This window comes from Schistocerca nitens, chromosome 3 (genome assembly GCF_023898315.1).
Source record: "Schistocerca nitens isolate TAMUIC-IGC-003100 chromosome 3, iqSchNite1.1, whole genome shotgun sequence".
Classification (NCBI taxonomy): Eukaryota; Metazoa; Arthropoda; class Insecta; order Orthoptera; family Acrididae; genus Schistocerca; species Schistocerca nitens.
Window position 1 is genome coordinate 213,069,668 of NC_064616.1, and position 22,379 is coordinate 213,092,046.

Sequence of the window (22,379 nt, forward strand, 5' to 3'; positions counted from 1 at the left end):
CCGTAGCCCAGCTTCATGGAGACGGTTGCGAATGGTCCTCGCCGATACCCCAGGAGCAACAGTGTCCCTAATTTGCTGGGAAGTGGCGGTGCGGTCCCCTACGGCACTGCGTAGGATCCTACGGTCTTGGCGTGCATCCGTGCGTCGCTGCGGTCCGGTCCCAGGTCGACGGGCACGTGCACCTTCCGCCGACCACTGGCGACAACATCGATGTACTGTGGCGACCTCACGCCCCACATGTTGAGCAATTCGGCGGTACGTCCACCAGGCCTCCCGCATGCCCACTATACGCCCTCGCTCAAAGTCCGTCAACTGCACATACGGTTCACGTCCACGCTGTCGCGGCATGCTACCAGTGTTAAAGACTGCGATGGAGCTCCGTATGCCACGGCAAACTGGCTGACACTGACGGCGGCGGTGCACAAATGCTGCGCAGCTAGCGCCATTCGACGGCCAACACCGCGGTTTCTGGTGTGTCCGCTGTGCCGTGCGTGTGATCATTGCTTGTACAGCCCTCTCGCAGTGTCCGGAGCAAGTATGGTGGGTCTGACACACCGGTGTCAATGTGTTCTTTTTTCCATTTCCAGGAGTGTAGAATAAGTATAATATTAAAGGCCACATATGATGGTAGATCAATAAGTGTTGTAAAAAGTTAATCCATAATAGTTTTCCTCTCAAAAAATTTCCTCTGCATAGTATTGCTCAACAAGTTCACAGTTGACTCAGCAAAATTCCACTTTTAATCCAATTGAATGGAGGCAATGACTTCTGCAGTAACAATTTCTTCCCACCAACTCATATTTTCAAATTATGGACCAGGGATAAATCATTTTGGGCTAAATGATGATAATAAAATTATGTGAAACAAGTTTGAAAACAAACTGATGTATTTTCACTATTGTGAAAGAGCAGAGTAGATGCAATATTTGTACAGTGATTCTAAAAGTCTGCAAAATACAAATCTGCTGATGGCATCCATAACCTCTTCATTCAATTAAAAATGTTTCCCAGATACAAATTTCTGTAGAAATGTATATAGAAGGGAAGTCAATAGGTGGCAATTCTAGTGGATCTTCTAATTCATAATTCAAATTCTTCTTTAACTTTCCCATTCCCAAGGTATTTTTGTAGGTAGATGCACAGTCTAAATGAGATGATTTTCTCTCTCTCCCCCTCCCTCTCTCTTTTAGGAAATTTTGGGCTTTTTTGAACTTTTCATAGAGCTGGCCTAGAAGATGTGTCACATATTCAGCTGTTATTTTGCAACCCTGAGCAAGCTAACCATTAAAAATAATTCTTTTTGCATCCATAAAATACTTGCCATAACTTGCTTTGTCTTTTTTGGTTCAGCAAATGCTATACCTGTTTGTCCAGCAGCTTCATGAAGCTACTCTAAGCTGAATTACCTGTTACCTTAACCAAAGGACTGCTTCATGCAAATAAAACACCTCCCTCATTATCACAGAGCCACTTCCACAATTAACACAATGTCACATAAGAGTCACATACAGCAAGTTTTGCCATGTTGGGGATAAACTTTCAGTCACAGTCTGGGACACATACCAACATTCAAAGCTAATCATAAACATACCCATAAGATATTATAAGGTGATACACCTGAGAGATCCACTACATCATTTACAAGAAGGACTTTTATATGTTCACAGTACTTTTCTGCCACTTCCATCAGAGATTAGACACACAGGATGACAGGCACTACAGTCCCACTGAACTTAGTCTAGACCCAAACAGTTGCACCCTTCTCTACCTTATTCCATGCTATTTGCATATGATCAAAGCTATTTTAGCTGTAACATGAAAGATGAGGCTACAATGATTATGCCTAGCAACAGCCATCATTACCTATCTGATGATGTTACAATGGCGATGCCTAGCAACTACGGTTTATATTCCCATGTCACTACAAACTTGTTAAAGATTAAAATCATGGTTCAGTTAGGGCTACTAGTTATTTGACAAAAAGCTTAGGAAATGTGACATTCAGAAAAAATCTCTACATTCCAGACAAAAGATTTAGCAGATAGTGAAGTGGAAACAAACGAGTTTCTCATAGAAAAATAAATCTAATTAGCACATATTCCATTATGGCAGGCCTGTTCAAGAAGTGGCTAGGTGAGCACGAGCGCTCACCATCTGGGATGTGAGCACTCGCAATAAAATGGGGTAGTTACATGTCACTATGTAGCACAGGGGAAGTGTGCTGTCTTCAGAGCACTGACCATGTGTTACATTTTCGATAGCCTTGAAAGGCATATATAATTACTGCACAGTGTCCTTTACCCACACACAGCGCTTAAAATGGAGAGAACAGTATTTTATATTTATGAAAAGCAGCATTATGGCTGGGTTAGGAAGTTCAAAGCAAAAGTCAGATACACCAACATCAATTTACAACATGTAAGGACAGGATGTACAGACAAACAGACAAAAACAAACTAAAACAAATACTATCTGAACAGGCCTTGGAGGCCCAACGGTACTGACCGGTCATTGTGTCATCCTCAGCCCATAGGCGTCACCAGATGCGGGTACGGAGGGACATGTGGTCAGCACAGTGCTCTTCTGGCCTTCATCGGTTTTTGTGACTGGTGCTGCTACTTCTCAATGAAGTAGCTCCTCAATGGGTCCCACAAGGGCTGAGTGCAACCCACTTGCCAACAGCATTTGGCAGTCCCAGACGATGACCCATCCGAGTGCCAGAAAAGCCCGACAGTAATGCATGGATACAGATAATGCTTATAAACCTTCAGAGTGACAGGCAGTTGCGGGGTAAGTTTCATTATAAAGTAAAATTTCTGGTATTATATTGTTCATGCTAGTATATACTTACCAGCTTGTCATCTGCGTATGATTCATATAAATTTTGTTTCATCTGTTATTGGCTTTTACAATGTTAATTTCATGTAGTGATTTGTTTCATGACCATGGAAATTTGCTCCTCAATTATTTCTAATGGAATTAGACCTGTCAAATAAAAATAATAAAATGAGTCTCATAGCTTGTATAAAACTTTCCTCGATATATATGTCCATCAACTTACAAATTAGCAGCTGATATTATGATGTTGTTTGGAACTACTTACTTGTGTGAGCAGCTTTTCTCCACAATGAAGACACTGAAATCTACCTACAGAAGTTCACTGACATACTTCAACCTAAAAGCTTACATTCGAATTAGCAGTGCTCAGAAAGTGATACCACACACTGATGCATGGTAGAAAGCAAAATAAGTAGTATTCAAGGCATCCAGTATTCTTATATTTGATATGTGAATAAAATAAGCATGAAATACAAGTTTATGTCTATTGAAACTTCACACTCATATTCAACATAATACTGCATCAATCATAAGAAATATCACGTTTCAAGCCCCATGTTCTTTGCTTCATAAATTAAAAGAAATGTGTTTCATCTCATTGTTATTTCTCATTATTCTTAACAGTTTTAGAAAATAAATTTGCTATGGAAGACATTATTTAGCCACTGTGAAGTGATGCATCTCCACAGAACTAACATTAGCAGCTGTAGAATAGATTCATAGATTCATTAACAACAGTTTCTCATGGTGTGCTGCCTTGTTCTGATTCCTCACTCCCCACCCCTCCCACCACCATTACTCACCATGAGCTAGCTGGGTGCTTGCAGCTGTGGCATGAGTGTGAATCAGTTCACATGAACAGATCGGTGAACAGACCTGTCTGATGGCACGAGTATTGTCATGCAAGTACAAAACCTAACATGAGCAACGTTGAGAGAAGGAAATGTTAAGCTTTAGAAAAATTTAGTAATAAACAAATAAATGCTTCGAAAAGACATTCCTGGAACTTGGCATGTAATACACTAACAGGTTGACTGTACACTGAGAGTTATGTTGTACTTGGCATTCTGTCCCCTGATGTGAGCTACAAGTAGTTCAAAGCATGTCAATACAAAAATACTTTTACTCAACATACACAGTCTAGATGTTGGAAACAAGTACAATAAGTCAAACAGGTCTCATGGAAATAAATTTTCATTCCACAGTGAGAATAAGCTCGCATATATTTTTATATATTGCTGTAGAATGAAAATTTAAAAATTTTATTACTAATGGTAATAAAAAACTTATCTGTATTTAGAACATACCTTGAAACACTACTGAATCCATACTGGATTGGACTTACATCACAAACTGGGAAAGGGAAGTTTGTGGCTTTGTATATGTACACCTTGAGAACTGGGTATAGCATCTAAATAATGAAACCTACTTTCTGTCACAGTTTTCTTCTGCATGACTGGCACTTTATATTGAATCATTGTCTTGTACAGAACTGGCTGAAATGCATTCTTAGACATTGAAGATTAGAACTTGCACAGCTTGAATCTGTCTGACAGTAGTTCAGCAGTAAACAAACACATTTTGAACACAAAACATACAACTGAGTTTTATTCATTTAAACAAAACCAATTTTTAAAATTAATGTACAGATTTCCTTGATTCCATTAAACAGGGAAAAACTGAAACACAATTTGAACTGCACTATATAGCCTATGTGCCATTAAGTATGAAACTGCATACTGATACAGCACTTCAAATATAACACGAAATCTGCTAATTTGTAATTTTTCCTTTTCAGTCTCAGCAAACTACTACAATTTTAGTACAAATACATAACTATATTATGCCACAGTCATCATGTCAATGTACTTTAATCATGCAGGCACCTGACAATTACTTTATTTTATTTGGATGGCAGCATGCAATGAAAGACCACATTAAATCACTAAAAACAGCACCTCCTTCATAGTATTATTATATCTCCATAAAGGGTTTCTTTACACGCAAAATCAGTATGAGCTACTGAGGTTTGAATAACCTGTGATGAACAGGTGTTTGAGAATCACTTCAATGAGGTCGCTGACGAGGTGGATCTTGCTGCTGCAGTGGTGCTGGTGGACGTAAACATCTCAAACACCTGCGAAGCAATGATACGATGTAACAAGAGCTATTTTTAAAAACAGAATTAGTATAATATTAAAGCACACATTTGACTGTAGTATGATAAATGTTGTAAAAAGGTCATCCATAACAGCTTTCCTTTAAAAAAAATGCTCAATAAGTACACACCTAACTCAACACGATTTCATTTTTTAACCTAATTGAATGGAGGCAGTTGAGTTCTGTAGTGACATATTCTTCCCATCATATCAAATTTTCAAGTTAAGAAACAGGAAGAAACCATTTGGGACTAAATAGTGAGAATAAAATTATGTGAAACAGGTTTGAACACCTACTGATGCATTTCCACTATTGTGAAAGAGCAAATTCTTGTGTGTCAGTCCTGCTCAGTCCCATCTCTCACATCTAACCAGGCATTCTACATATTTTGCTTTCATATGTTTCAGTAGGTATGTTAAACTACATATAGTAAAAAAGTGAAATAAACAATTACGAAGGAACACTTGAAAAAATACATTCATACAATTTATATTCGTAGATGATAAGTACTGCAATAATCACACATTATGATAAAGACAGATTTTTAGATAGGAGTGCTAGCAGCAGTGGGTATGAGGGAAACTGACGGTGAAGGGAGGGGATGAATAGGGACATGATGAAACACAGTTAAGGAAATATAAGGGAGAAGAATATTGCATGGGTAATGGAGACAGAATAAGAGGAAGAAGAGAAAGGAGCAAGATAGGAGACACTAGCTTTTCTGTTTGACAGAGGGAAAGATTGGCCTTGTACATTAATTTTGTGGAAAACATTATGAGGATGATAGTAGGAAATACTTCAACTTCTTCTTAAAAGCAGCAGTCGATTGAATTTTGTGCAAAGTAAGGGGCAGTTTTTTCCAAAGGAGGACAATAGCAACAGAGAAGAAGTTTGCAAATGTTTTTGTTTCTTGAGTGGTCACTGTTAGGATACCAAATAAAAGTGACTTTTTGTTTCGATTATGATGGCATGAAACGTGTTTAATCTCTGAAGAAAGGTACTGGGGTGCTTCCACAATGAGGAGCCTGTGAAGTAGACATAGGGTGTGGTAGTCAAGCAATTTGTCCAGCCACAACCACCCTAGATGGGAGTATGAAGCACTAACAGATCATATCGGTGAATGTTGCAGGTGTAATGCACATAAGCATTCATGGTTAGTTCTAACAATCTTTTGTTTTCAATACTCATGCCATGTTGAATTACATCACAATAGTGGAGGTTTGGTAGAACTAGTGCTTGCACAATCTGTTCTGACACTTTTTGAGAGCATACAGACAAGTGGACATCTTCTGGCACACTGTGGCTGTATTCTCTGCCCAGTTGAAATGCTCATTCAAAGTTACAACCAAGTTCTTAACTGTTGGCAGCCATTCACAGAAATCTGAACTTCTTAATTTCTGATGAACTATAAAGGTTACCTGTGTCTTTTTGTATTTAGTTTAAGCCCCAGGTTTTCCCCCATGTCACCACTGAAGACAGACCATTATTCATCTGAACAATTGCAGTGTTTATATCTTCAGGTCTGATGCTTGGGTAAAGCTGGAGGTCATCAGCATAGAAATTATATTTACAGGAGGGCAGAACTGGCGAAATGTCATTGGCATATAAGGAAAATAAAAGTGGGCCTAAGACTGAATCTTGTGGCATGTTTCCAGGAAGATTTTTCATTTACATGGACAACACATTGCTGTCTGTTTTTTAAGTAGCTTTCAAACCACCTCATGGCACCACCTGAGAAATTAAGCTGTCACATATTTTTGGGCAGTAAGTCAAAGTTATCAGTGTCAAAAGCTTTGCTGAAGTCTAGTAGCGTCAATATTGTTGCCTTTTGGCTGTTGATGGCATATTTTAGGTCATCAGTTACTTTAATTAGAGCAGTGTTTGTCCTCTGGTGTTTACAGAAACCGGATTGAAATTTGTCATATAGGTTTTGTGATTTGATCAGGAACCATATATTCAAATGCTTTGGAAACAGCACGCAGTATGCTAATTGGTCAGTAATCACTATGCAGTTGCAGGTGTTCATTCTTAGGGATGGGTCGGATTATGCTTCTTTTCCATGCAGTGGGATATATTCCATTCACGAGGGAAAAATTAAATATGTCAGTTAAGACAGGTACTAAGATATCTGCAACATTCTTAATCATGGTTATACTGATACTGTCATTGCCTATCGCATCAGAAGAGATTCTCATTATTGCTTTTCTTGCCGTATCTATTGTTACGCATTTTAGATGGAAAGTATCATGGTTAGTTATCCAGTTATGGGATTCTTGTTGATGGTGATTATCAGCCATATGTGTATTTAGAGGTGCAGAGTAGAATTCATTTAATTCGTTAGCTCAGACCTGAAAAGCAGTTTCTGATTTAGCCTATCCAACCCCCAAGCTATGGAGATATTTCCACAGAGTCGTGGGCATCAGCTTGCTGCACGCAAGGGAGCGAGCGTGCCTGATTTTGGCATTGTGAATGCATTATTTCACTCTGTTCTGTAGCTTTCTATATTCTTCAAAATGCTCGGGCTTCAGATCTGCCTTGAAACGCTTGTGGGCAGCATCCCTATTATTCATCATTTGATGTAATTCGGTTGTCATCCATGGAGCAGGAGATTTTCTTACACGGATTGTGCATACAGATGCATGTTTGTTATAGAGGGCAGTTGAGTTTATCACCAAGTTCACTGATTTGCCATCAAGCGTAGTTTCTCTGATTATTTGATGCCATGCGATTTCTGAGCAATCAGCTGTTAGAGCTTCAAGATCAATATGTTTCATGTTCCTACAAGTTATGTAATGTGATTTGATCTTTGGGGGCTGCATAGAGTAGGCTAGGAATATTATGTCGTGCTGAGAGGCCTTGTGATTAAGTCTATAAGAGTATGACTGTGCGCTGTGTGGTGTGTAGGTAGTAATGGAAGAATGTTCATGCTATTGCAACTAAACAATCTTCTTAGGTTTATTGTGGAGGGAGTGGCTCTCAGTAGGTCTATGTTCATGTCTTCCATTACGATGATGTGTTCATATTGACACTAAGGTGAATGTAATTCCAAATGAAAGGCAGTCATTGAGCTTATTTTTGGTGGCTTGTAGACAACACCAATCAAGCACTTCTGACTTTGTATATTTATTTCAGTGAACATGAATTCAGCATCTTTTTCTTCAGCAAGGTTTGACGCACCTAACACTTTCGGTTTGACATCTGTTCGTATATATGCACTGACACTCCCACCTTGCTTTTTTGATCTGTCTACCCTAAGAAATGTGTACCCTGGAAGATGAATAGATGCAGAGGCTATGTGTGCTTTCAACCACATTTCGCTTAAGAGGATTACATGGTAATTAAGTTGGTTGAAGAGGAAGCTAAGTTCTTTGTAATGTGCAGATAAAGACTGGATGTTGCAGCATGCTACTAACAGCTCTAATGCATTCCGCTGAGCAACCTGGAGTAGGGTGGTAAACTGGTTTGTCCCTTTGTTAGGCACTGCCTGCCATGAGGGACACTGGCTGCTGCTTCTGTGAAGTGACATTGCACAGGGGCATCCAAGATTTTATGCACCCTCCTTGCAACTCTGTGAGAGCAGAAAGAGAGGCGATCGTAAGAGATTTCCTGAGATTGCAGGGGTATAGAAAATGGAGTAGTAATATTTGGTGAGAGGAGAATATGATCGAAAACAGTGATGCCTGTGTGTGACTGTGTATCCTCTGTCGTAAAGGGTGAAATGTTATTAGTGCATTTGAAAGAGTTTAGGGTGGAAAGAAAAAAAAGAGGAATGATTTAAAAGGCCAATGCTGTCAGCAGAGAGAAGTAAGCCTAATAATTAATAGATTATTGTAAGAAGTTACAATTAAGTTGAAATTTACTAAAATGGCATTGATAGTGATTTTTATTATGAACAATTTAAACCAAAGAGATGGGTGACTAATGAACTAAAGGAGAGACTAATAGTTGCACTGGTACCATTAAAATATGTAAGAGAATAAACTGAGGAAATGAAAAAATAGTTTCAGCAGTAATTAAAATTAAGTAAACATTACAATTACAACTGCAAAAAAAAATAATACAAAGTTAATACAATTACAAAAACAATTAGTTGAAGGTACAAATATGGGGATAATTAAAAAGTTAATACAATTACAAGACAGTATATCTGAATATATAGGATGTTACAATTTGTTAGTACTTAAACAAGGCAAACACTTTTGGCTCAAATTGCTTCACTTAATAATATTCAGTTCTGTCATGTTTGTGACTGTCTTCTTTCCAGCTGCTGTCTTGATGATTGCTCTGCCATCCTGAGGCCACACATTCTGAAGACCAAAATAGGATATGGCACTGTTTAAAATCTTTAGCCATTCACGTGTCAGATCTTCTCTTATTGTAAGCCCTGTCCTTGCTAATCTCATTTTCTAGATAAAGACCTCTACCCTTTTTCAGTTTGAGGCAAATTTAACTATTATTGAGTGAGGTTTGGTAGCACCTGGTAGTTTTTGTCCCACCTGACGGGTCCTATCAATGTCTGCCTTAGTCACTTCAACACCTAATTTTTCACGTGCAACCTATATAAGTGGGTTGTCTGTGACTTCCTCCTTATTTTCTGCTACTCCAAACAGTCATAGACTATTTCACCTTTGGTACTGTTCTAGCTTGTCTGTCACAGCAGATAGTTTTACTTACAACTCCTGTGTCTTTTTATTGTACTCGGACACAGACTTTTTTAATGGTGATTTCGGCAGTTTTGGCCACAACAGTTTCACACATTTTGGCCAATACTGCTGTCATTACTGCATCTGATATTGTGCATGCTATCAGATCGAGATTGTCTCTATTGCCAAGTGCAGTGCTTACTTCAGAGTGGACCAGCTCTGCTATACTGGGAGTCATGGCCTCCCCTTCCTCCAATAGCAGACCTGCCACACCTGCTGCCTCCCCGCTGCTGGACACGCTGCTGCTGACTACCCTGTTTACCATTTTTCCAGTGTAGATATTGGCGGAGCACAGAAAAAATAGCACTGCTGCACAGAACAGTGTTGTTTACACGATTTCTACTGGTACTAGACAACAACATTTGCAAGAGCACCTTCAAATTCAACTAAAATTTGCGAGCCGAACTTAACACATATTACACTGCAGCCACCATCTTGATATTACCTGGCTTATAATGAATCAAGATATAGGCCACTTACAGTTCTGCCTTTGTGCAAGTTATCCATCAGCATCATGCCTTCGGAAATATAGAAAGCAACTTTCTTTCTACTCAACAAATAAGCCTTTTCCCATGGTTTTGATTGTTCTTCACTTTCTGGAGAGCTAAAGGGGATCAAAGTTCCATCCTTGGTCATGAATTTGCCCAAAATATTGCTAGAGATTGAATGACAACATAACCGGTCTTTGTTCTGAAATGTTCTTCTGAAATGCTTATATAATGTAGCATCTGTCAAACATAGGGCTTTTTCATGTCCAGCTTTTCATGAAGAATTCACTCATCTTATATAATGCTTTTCTCCTTTGTTGTGATAGGCTCAAGTGTCTGGCCAGAAAATCTTTGTTGTAGCGTTTGTATCCATGTTTAAACTGACTTAGCCAGAATTACAAGGTGGCTGAAATAAAACTGACCTGAAAAGAGGAGTGACATTTTCTGACAACATAATGTACAGAGCACTAATAGTATTGGAAAACTATACGTAGCAAGTAGAAACACCAGAAAAAATTACTCGAATGGAAGATAAACTGCAGAAAAGTCTGACAATACTGCAACAACAATCAGCTGTAGATGGGTATTAAAGATGTTGTGTCAAAACACCATGAAACAGAAACTGTACATTTATCCTTGCATGTTTTTGCTGTTTGTGTACAAGTCATAGCTTTCAGACAAATCTCTGTGTGGTCAGTTTTGACAGATGTTACTGAGTGAAATGGTATCAGAACATGTGGATTGTCAGTTTCACATTTCTTCATATGAGAGAGACATGGCTCAACCTCAGAGCACAACCAACTTTATGCATAAGAAAATCCTCAATCAGTCTGTGGAACAGTAATTGCAAACCAGTATTCTTCAGACTAATGTTTGGTGTACTTGTGGGCCAGCTGTATTTCAGCCACCCTTTTCATAGTCTCAACACCAGGTGTAATCCATATGATTGTACTGATAAGTTAAAATATGTACCAGATTGGGATTCCAACCAGGATCCCCACTTTTTACAGGTAATGAGCTACTTATGTCAACACCCAAACATGGCTCCAAGAGTGACCAAAAGCTTCAACTTGTCACAAGCTCTTTCTCCTGAGTTGATGGATAAGCAAAACTTACAATTATATCATCTACCTAACAAGTTTTCATCTCAGAGCATTGTGAGAGAGCTTCTGCAGAGATCAGGAGATAAGGGGAGTGCAACAGAGCAAGCTTGAACCATCCATTTTGTCTTATTCCACGCCATGCATGGGGGCCCGGGTTCGATTCCCGGCTGGGGTGGGAGATTTTCTTCCTTCAGGGACTGGGTGTTATGCTGTCCTCATCATCATTTCATCCCCGTTGTCAACGTGCAAGTCACCCAATGTGGCGTCACACTCAATAAGACTTGCACTTGGTGGCTGAACTTCCCACCTGGGAACTCCCGGCCACTGATGCCATATGATCATTTCCTTTTCCATCTTATTCCATTCATAATAATATTATTTTTTCCTTTATTTTATCTCAATTTTTAATAACATGTACATGATACATAAAACAGTAATTTTTTTATTGAAGCTGAAATACAAAAAGTCATAACATGAGTTCAAGATTGCTGATGCTAAGAAGCTAATTAATTTGCCTAAAAATTATTTTTGTAAGTAAATATTCTTAATTTGAATATCAGTATAAACATGTGGAGAGAGCTAGAAAGTAACTCTGAATGCTGCAATTACCACATCTGAATGCCATTTTGTGCCTGTTTTCAGTAAAAAAAAGTTTTTTCTTCGAAAATCTCCATTTCAAAATTTATTCATAATTTAACTTTACATTTTCCAGAAGGCTCTACGTTTAACTGGTGCTATTTCAAAAATTCAGTCACCTAGTCTTGTAGCCCTTATTTTTCTAATTACAAAATTCCGACATTCATTAGAAGAACATTTTAGTTTGCTAATTATTCAATCTAGAATATGACATACTGTGTCCCATTTTTGGCAGCTACTGGGAATCCCTGCAGGATTATCCACAGCATTCACAAAATAGTAGCTACAGTTTTGTCAATTTTCTAGCCAGATTACTTCTTGGTTCATTGTAATAATAAGTTCACTAATTTTGCTAGCATTCCTGTAATAAAATAAAACCTAATAGCACATTTCAATAATTATTCATACACTCTTCTATTAGTAGGAGTACTGGACAATGATCCAAGCAGACCTTGTTTAGTTACCAACATGCAAACAGTGCAAAGTCAGTCCACAATGAACATTTATTTCCGTAATATCATTGTGCAGGTAACAGCTAACTGGATTTTATTCATGTTGTGTTTTTGTTAGGAGTGTGTACAAAAGGTTTATTAGAAATATGTTGCTGCTCTATGCTTACCTGTTATGAACATACTGTATAAATTATCTAAGAAAAGCTGATCATGAAAATAATACATGTGTCAATAAATGAGGAAAAGTGTCAGGTTAAGTACTGCAATGTTGAGTCCTTCGTTTCACATTTATCATTAATGCAAAGTTACAGCAAGATGCTGAACACCAGAAGTGCAGATACTGAAGGAAAGCAGTCAAAGGTGAGGCACAGCACAGACACATGCTTGTGAAAAACTGAATCAGCCTGGGAGGTGTCTTTGGATGATGTAATTGTTACTGCACTGCTTACACAAAATCAAGGCTATGGGTTGATACACAGTTTTAATTTATCACATAAAGTCATTGCAGCGTACACTCTCATTGCAACAAAAGAATTAAATATCTCATCCAGTTTCGTATTAATATGTCCAGCTGTCAAACTCCTGAAATGAAAGAGATTAATATTTGCAGAAAACTTGTTTTTCTTCATCTTTCTTCAAGTTTATTCTTATTCTCTCTCCTTTTTATATTATTCTTCTATTTAAAAAAAAAAGTTAATTTACAAACACAGCATTAACATTTTTAAGCTTGAACATGTGCAGTAAGTCAACAGAGTAGCCCCCATAAAGCAACTAAAAAATAAAACCAAATACTGATAGATGTTCACAACAAATGTTCAAAATATCATCCCCTTGCTCACAGACACACATGCACTCATTAGATCATGAACTCTCATAACATTTCAATTGCACCCCAGAAGTTTTCAAATCATTTAACAAACTCGGTGATATGGTGATGAAGAGTCTCTGCATGAGGAACATTTTGTGCATAAACCAACTGAACAATAAGAAGCAAAATTGTTATAAAATGAAAGTATCTACTAAGTAGTTCAAATCTGTCTTCGTGCATAGTAAATGGTAAAAAAAACTGGTATGTTGAAAAGTGGATGCTTGCTAAAACAATATTTTTATGGATGGCTTCTGAATAATTTCACCAAAATGCAGCTTGAATGGCCACTTCCAGTCTTCTTCATACCATGTGCTTTTCACTGATAAAACTTGTTTGATCTCTTTCTCACTATCCAACATTTCTTCTTCATTTTTTTTAGTGTCTGCTGCAAAACATAATAGTATTGTCATCATCAATACCTATATCATTCCCCCTGTCATTTACATTGTTAGTATTCATTCATTGGTTCCAAGCAAAGATCTTAAAGGTCAGTCAGCAGAGATATTTCTACAGTTAGCTGGCAAAGGAATATTGCTCATTGTTAACAGATGGCAGAGCAATGCAGTTTTACCTGCAAAATGGCATCTGACAAGTACAAGGTCAGGATATCACCAGTGGGGACACTCACAGAGCATGAGTACACGCTCGGGTTCCAAGCTTGAGGGGTTAACATAAACATACTTTCTGTACAATTTCTCTGAATTTCACTCACTGCAACCCCTTGAAATAAATGTGCCCAAACAGGTCCAGTGAGCACTCAATTGCCAAAAAATTTTCCAAAGCTGTTGATTTCTGCCAGTTTGACATCAAATTGGCTGGATTCAGCAATCATCAGCTCCTAGTACTTTTTAGGTTCACATTATTATATGCACAAATAAGGTACAACAGTTTCATTACAGAGATTAGATTGTTACTATACTTTAATTTTTCTGTTTTGTGTTGTATATTCCATATGAAGAAGGAATTGCACATTGTTCATAAAGACAGTCAGTAACTTCTGAGCATTAACATTATCACTGTCAAAAGCAATATAAAAAACACAGATCTCCTTCCCTTGTTGGCAGCACTAGTAGTTGGGTGCAATCAGTTCTTCCTATTCAGTGTTTAATGGTTAAAAGACAAGTGTGTGATTGTCAGTGCTTGCTTTGTATATTACCCAGCTGAGACTCTATGTCATATTCATCGACATTACAAAAATTAGCTACATCACATGTGCATACTGTTACACTAAAGCAGGTAATAACATTTCAAATGCCTTCATTAACATCTTCAGTTTGGTTAAAAAACTATACATACTAAACAATCAAATCAATTATAGGGGTACAGGAACACATTCATCTTTGAGATGAAGCACTATGTGGCCAAGTCATGTGAAGAGCAATTTCGGCTGTTTAGGCTTCTAAAATTACCTTCTTCATAGCACAAGGGTTTAGAAATGCACAGATACTACTGATGGTGTCATGTAGGCAATGTTAGTGGTATAGGGATGGCTGGTGGAGAGTAAACAATGCATAGTTGCACAGACCAGAAACAAGGATCAAGATCAGAGCAGGGGGATCTATTCTCTCACAATGGAGGGAGGGAGAATTTTGCACACAGGACATGAGAGTTTAGTTTAAAATTTTTAATCATGGCTGCCCTTCAGCAAGAGTTCACATAAAAGTTAATAGCACTGGAAAATAACAGCCAACCCTTAGAAGAATTTAAGATTTATTAACCCTTTACCATGGGTCTGACAAACACAGATTTGTTTTCTTCAGAAGGAAAATTGGACCTCCCTGCCCTCTCCCTAGCACACCCTCCCTCCTTTTTCCTATTTTCATTAATTTCATTCTGTTTTAATTTTAGTTATTCACCATTTTTGTCTGCTGACCCAGGCATTAGCCGCTCAGTGCAGCTATGCGCACATTCGTTCACGCAGTAAGCACCACTACCACTGCCTGTGCTTGCAATCTTAGTTATTCAGCTCTTGGTACGAGCCTTGTTTGTGCCATAAAATGTTTTCTGAAGGCAGTGTCATATGTGTTAATGTTATGTCATGACTACTGATGGTGTCGTGTAGCCGTTAGTGGAATAGGGATGGTTGGTGGAGAGTAGAGAATGCATAGCTGCACAGACCAGGAACAAGGATCAAGAAGCAGAGCAGGGGCATCTGTTCTCTCACAATGGAGGGAGTCATTTGACAAGTCATATGGTTAAAATTTTACAACAAAGCCCTACAGCATTGGGCTACTACCTTCATTTATGCATTTTAACTACTAATATTTGTTGGTAACATGCACATTGTACTAGATAAGATCCTCATAGCTTCAACATCCATTTATGTTAGTATGAGAATTTACAAGTGAGTATGCTCATCTAAAACTTTTTGCAATTATTGTTTATCTGGTATGGTTCCTTCTCTGGTTGATATCTCTAACCATTTTATTATAATATGTTCAATAGGTCAACATTCATTGTGAAGAAGACAAATTTATGGTTGTTTAAAGCATGCTAAAAGGTTAATAAAAATCAAACTCTGCAATTGGTTCGCTGCTATTTCCAATCCTATCAAGAGTTTAGTTTAATTTTTGTATGTTCCATGGATTATACTCATGATAGTCCACAATGATAAAGAAAGTGCCAGTAGCTGTAAAATTAATACTTGTTTTCTCTGTCAAAACATGGTGAAATGATAGCCATTCACATGACTAGATTTTTTAAACTTAATCCATACGTATTATAAAAATGGATGTATGTGTATGTGTATGTATGTTTCTGCATACACTGATGAGCCAAAACATTATGAGCACCTGCTTAACTGATCGTCTGTCCTGCTTTGGAATGAAAAACATCACTGATTCTGCATATCACGGGTCAGACAGCTTGTTGGTAGGTTTATGACGTATATGACATTAGATGTCTACATGAAGGTAATGTATTTCACATAAATAATGGGCCACTGATTTGCGTACATGGTGAAGGCACTCAATAGCAGCGCAGATGGGTTCCATAGAATTTACATAGGGTGAATTTGGTCACCAAGATATCAACGTGAGTGCACTATAATGCACCTTAAACTGCTGTAGCATGGTTCTGGCTCCAAGACATGGACAATTATACTGCTGTAAAATGACATAGCCATCAGGGTAGATATCAAACATGAAGGGATGCAGGTGGTTCACAGCTGTCAATGTGTCTTCGATTACCTAACATGCTTCCACTGATCAATGGTCAAATCCCGATATTCCCGTGCTCACTCCAAATGTAATTTACAATGTCATTGGGTCAACATGTGGACATGTAGGGGTGCTCAGCTGTGGAGCTCCATGTTCAACAATGTACGATGAATGATGTGCTCTAAAACACTTGTGTGTGCACCAGCATTGTGCTCTTTCAGCGGAGATGCCTCAGGTCACCATCTATCATACTTTACAGAGCAGACAAGCCTCCAAACCCCATGTTCTGTGAAGAGTCATGGATGTCCAACCATTTAGTGCCTAGTGATAATATCACTCTCCTTCTATCTCTTTGCGTAGATGCTCACAATAGTAGCATTTGAATATTCGACCAACATCACTATTTTTAAGATACTCGTTCACAGGATCTGTGTAATAATAATCTGCCCTTTGTCAAAGTCACTCATCTCAATGCGTTTCTCCATTTGCAGCCCACATCTTTGCTAGGGTGATCCCCCCCCATCTGCATCTGCTCTGCTTACATACTTTTGTTACCGTGTCACATGCCTGCAATGCCACCAGGCAGCATCCAAACACTGCGGTGGGCAGTGGTCATAATGCTTTAACTTATCAGTGTATGTTCCACATCTTCTCCTAAACCACTGTACCAATTTCAATTGGTACATATATCACTTATTGTCTGTAAAGAATTGCTGTGGGGATAAGAATGACCTACCTGTCAAAAGGATGAGAGTGGAATGTAAAAGCAGTGCAGCCTACCATGCGCAAATGCCCTTACTTTATTCACCCAGTATTTGAGAATAAGAGCACTTAGTGACTTCCAGCAAACTTTATGCATAATTTCAAATCTTTATAAAACCTTTTCTCACTGACAATCTCCACATAGTAATAAAACAAAAAAAGTTTCTTACTTACTACGTTTTTGGTGTTCATGCTGTAAAACTGCAGCGTCATGCATGACCTTTTAATTTATTTCTGAGTTACTACTAATTCTATTGACAACACATTTTGTAAACAGTATCCACATTTGCTGCTGAATGTAGCTAGAAAAAAAAAAAAAAAAAAAACTTGTACGACACACAGTTCACGTGATATGAGGTCATAATCACTGATATGTGTGATAACCTGCTGCATCATGCATTACATTTAAATTTATTACTTGTGTGCTATGAAACTCTATTCACAATGAATTTTGCATACAGTAGGCACATGTGCTGCTGGATGTACCTGCAAAATGATGTAATTGTACAGCACATAGTTCATGAGATACGACTTTATAAACATTGAGATGTGCAAAATACAGGGTGAAATTTGTTAGAGATACATGTGAAATATGTCTAAAATATGTTAAGTATATATGAAATATATGTGTAAGTGGGCAAAACCATGGTTAAAAAGCTGATTCTAAATCCCTTGAACGATTTCAGTCAAATACAGTACACATACTAGTTCTGATCTGGAAAGAAGTACTATGGGGGTAAGAATCACCAGCCTCCTATTGTGCTGAGGGTGATAAAATGGGGAAAGGATGAGAGAGGAGGAGATGGGCAGAGAGAGGGGGAAGAACGGGATAGACAGAGAGAGAGGAAAGGAGGAGACAGACAGAGAGAGGGGGGAGGAGGTGATGGAATTAGAAGGGAGAGGAGGAATTAGACAGGTGAGGGAGAAGCAGATGGACAGAAATGGGCAGGAGGAGATGGACAGGGAGTGCAGGGTGGAGGGGGGGGGGGTTGAGGTGGACAGAGAGAGGAGGAAGAGGGAGATGGACTAACTGAAGACTGAAATAAATACATAACCGGTTAGTGCCAAGTATTCAGCTAGTCTACAATAAATTTGGCATTACATACATACTAGCTTCTCAGAAATTTATCTATGGAATAGAATCAGTTGTCAAGGGGAAATGATTTCAGTTTGTTTCTGAAACTTTAACTATCTGCCAGCAATTTTAAATCACAAGAGAAGTGGTCCAATCTGTTAATGGGTGCATACTTTGACACTTTCTGTGCAACAGTTGTGGATAGTGTAGACTATTTTCATTCACAGTGTTATATTTATGAATACTACTATTAGTTTTGAACTGTGCCTAAGTCTTCACAAAAAACAGAAGAAAGTAAATGCATTACGAAATCTTCATTTGTACGTCTAATTTTTCAATAGTTGCCTACATGAAGTTCAAGATGGAAACCAGATGATATCCTTGCAACACATTTCTGTGCAATGAATACTTTGTTTCTAAGTATGACATTGCCCCAGAAAATTATTCCATATGACAATGAACTTATACCTGTTAATAGATACTGATATAATAAGTATTTGGGAGTGATGTATTGAAGAGGCACATAAAATTGCAATTTAAAAATAATTTCATTTGTAACAGGAAACAAACTGACACTTTCTGTTGTTACTGATCACTGCATGAAAGATGTGACAGGCAGTAATTGTATGAGCTGACTTCAGTTATGCAGTCCAAAAACAAAACTGCAAATATTGCTGAAACACCAGAGAAAATGCACCTTATGGCTCTTAGGAAAGAGACACAGCATAGTGAGAGGGGATGAAGAAAAAAATCAATATGCATAGGAGGAAGAGGAAGAAAAGAAAATAAACAGAAAGGGAAGACATGTTTTTCATGGAAATATTCCATCAGATTAAAACCTACAGCTGTGATTTCTGGCACTTGTACAGTAATTATAAATACTAAATGTCTGCCAACAAAAACACTTTCAGAGAAGAATTACAATATTTCAGTACTTTATATATATATTATTTCACTGTTCACCTGGGAGGTGACCGAGACCAACAATGCACAGGTCTGCGGGGAGGACTGGGGCGAGGTAGAGGTGGTCTTGGTTTTGGTGGCATCAGCACCAGAGCAGCTGTTATCTCCTGGCCATCTATCTGCCCTGCAAATTTTAAAATACAATTCACAAATGAATTACACAATTTACAATCAATCACATAAATACATTGATTGACTGTCCCGGCAGTTCGTGATAGAATATATTATGCAGTATGAATAAATGCACACAACACTGGTGTAATATTCTATAATATTTATTATTTGTTACACGAGCCAGTTTTTATCCATCATCAGTCTGTATTACAAATAATAAATAGTATAGAATAATTCCCCAGTGTTACATGTGTTTCATTCATAATAACATAAGTATTACTGATCTAATAACAATTTATGATCTAAATGGAATCCAGAATGAAAAAGGTGAAAAAAAAACAGGAATTGAAGCATTATAAACAGCAACAATTACTAGAAATGATTACTGCAATAACAACAACAATGGAGGGTGTAACGATACATATTAAAGGCTTTACTTTAATGAAGTATGCGATCCCTTCCAAATTCAACCAGTTTAATGAGTATTTATGATTATAGAAAAATTATTGTGTATGTTAACAATGATTGCACAACATGTCTCCATAAACAGTCAACCCATTAAATTATACTGAATAACTGACCCACACAAAAGTTTATATCACTTGATCACTGATACAGCAAATGTCATCATGAAAAACACTAAGTTTATCTTAAATAATTAATATGAAGTACGAAAAATAGTGGCCAACTTAAGTATTTTGGATCTCATTAAATAAAAATCACCCAGTGAAACCTATTTGTTCACTAGGAGCGTTTTCACTCAGTATTCACGTAATCAATCCTATTTTTAGACGAAAACCTATGTAATTCTTCATAATTCACGTTACTTACTTATTTATGCAAATTAGAGAAGTCAATTGACAAACTTCTAAAAAACGACCTTTTTGTAACAAAGAATTATTCTGTCAAGTCAACAAATCTGTCTGTCATTTTAATAACATGTTAAATTATGTCACTCGATGCAAATTAATAACTTTTCTGCACAAATTATGATAACAGATGTACATGTGACTCATAAACTGTATCTCTTTTTAGTAGTTCTTTGACAATGTTATAAATACAAGCAGCTAGAAGGGTCGAGAAGACCAGTCGGAGGCAGTCGGGGCAGTCGGAATGTCACTTTGCTGAAGTGTGTGTCTGTGTTATTGTTTGGCAAAACAAGTCAAAGAACATGTAAAGGAAGTACTACTTTGTGTTGTGTTATGGTCTTTGGTGGACAGTGGAATCAATATGGCCACTAAAGTAATAAATGTTTGATGTTTACATACGTGTTGGTTTCGCTCGTTCTTTATCATCAAAAGCACATGAAAAACACGGAACCTCATGTGTTTACCCTAGACAACCAGATTTAGAGCCAGCATCAGCAACGAGACACCGCAGCGATCCAGCAAGCAGCAGCGATTACTACAATACAATATTTTGTAATGGCGCCAACCTAACATCAAGTGCTAACAAGCTCCGTAAATTGGAGTGAAATAGTGCGATTACAGCAATTAGCAAAATATCCAACTACGACGATTTGGCGGTCCATTTACAAAAGTGGGGGCTCGTCCGGGATCTTTAAGTGCATCGATGATAATAGTGCAGCAATAAATTTCGTAAGTGCTTAGCATTCCAAAAAAAAAAAAAAAAAAAAAAAAGTTTATTTGTGCAGTGTGGCAACAGTGAAAATATGTCAAAAATAAATAAATAAAGTGTGTTTGTGCGACTACGAAGAACTATCATCACACCGCTCAGAAGATTAACGTCTGGATTATGTCAATGGATTTCATCAATCAAGACTACAGCTTCGATAAAACTGAATAGAAGTGAAGAAAGCCAACAAGAACACCGATCACGACATCATAGCATAAAGCAAGGTATTTTGTTGTTGTCATTTAAAATAATTATTAGTGAAAATGTCTCTATCTGAGAGGGATGAGAGCGTAGGAAATGTAAAAATTGAACCAGGGGATGGTGAACAATTAAACTTAACAGAGTGGCTAGCAGGGTTTGCAACTCAAATAAGCTCGCAACTTAAACAATCAAGTGAAAAAGTAAGTTTGGATTTTCAACAATTAAGTGAACAAGTAAGTTTGAAACTTGAAGAAAACACAGATAGACTGAATAAGTTAAGTTTGGATTCTAAACAATTAAGTGAACAAGTAAGTTTGAAACATGAAGAAAACACAGATAGACTGGATAAGTTAAGCTTGGATTTTGATCTCTTAAGTACTCATCTCAATGAGAAGTGTGAGGAAATTAAAACTACCCTCAGCAAGAACACTAGCGAACAGTTGATACACTTCAGAAAAGAATTTCAAGTTAAAGTTGAAAGTTTAAATGAAAACATGCAAGCGAACACAGACAGCATTGCTGTCATCTACAACAGAGTAGATACTGAAACTAAAAGATTAGATCAGAGAATAGACAAAACATCAGAAAACCTTAAACAGGAATACAACCTGTACACCACTAATGTAGATACAAAAGTAGAAAATATGCACACTAAATATTCACAATTGGAAGATGCAGTGATGTCCAAACAAACGTTTTACAATCAAAATACAATGTATGGGCACATCCAAGTGAAATGCTTTCCTGGTGAAAATCTCCACCCTATTGACTTTATTCACCAATGTAAGGATATGTTTGTTGTAGGAATGTCTGATAACATAAAAATTAAATTAGTAAAACGGTTTCTAGAAGGGGAGGCCCTATCCTGGGCAAATGAGAATAATGATTCTTGGAATACGTTTGAAGAGTTTGAAGCCAAATTTATTTGTAAATTTTGGTCACAGTCCATACAAGCCAGATTAAAGTCAGAATTTCTAAATGGACCAGTGTATAGAGGGAAAGTAGGGGGAATGCAAAAATTTTGCAGAGATCAATTGAAAAAACTTGCTCACTTAAATAACTCTTTTGATATTATGACACAAATTGATGTTTTAAAAAGAAGATTACCAGAGAGACTGCAGTGGGAATTGGTCCATGGACCAGACGATTCAATGGAAGAGTTCCTGAAATTTGTAGATAGATTAGATAGCGCCTTGGAAAGAGAAAATAACCAAAGTTTTGGC

General features: G+C 37.6%; 1 protein-coding gene across 1 annotated transcript in view; it reads right to left on the reverse strand.

Annotated features, from left to right (window-relative positions):
- Window positions 1-13,472: 13,472 nt before the first annotated feature.
- LOC126249151 (RNA-binding protein with serine-rich domain 1-like) overlaps window positions 13,473-22,379 on the reverse strand; it is a 56,457-nt gene continuing 47,550 nt past the window's right edge. The window contains exons 4-5 of the mRNA XM_049950806.1: window positions 19,229-19,330; window positions 13,473-13,633 (exon numbers count right to left, since the gene is read on the reverse strand). Coding sequence (XP_049806763.1) covers window positions 13,473-13,633; window positions 19,229-19,330 — 263 coding nt within the window. The remainder of the gene's footprint in view (window positions 13,634-19,228; window positions 19,331-22,379) is intronic.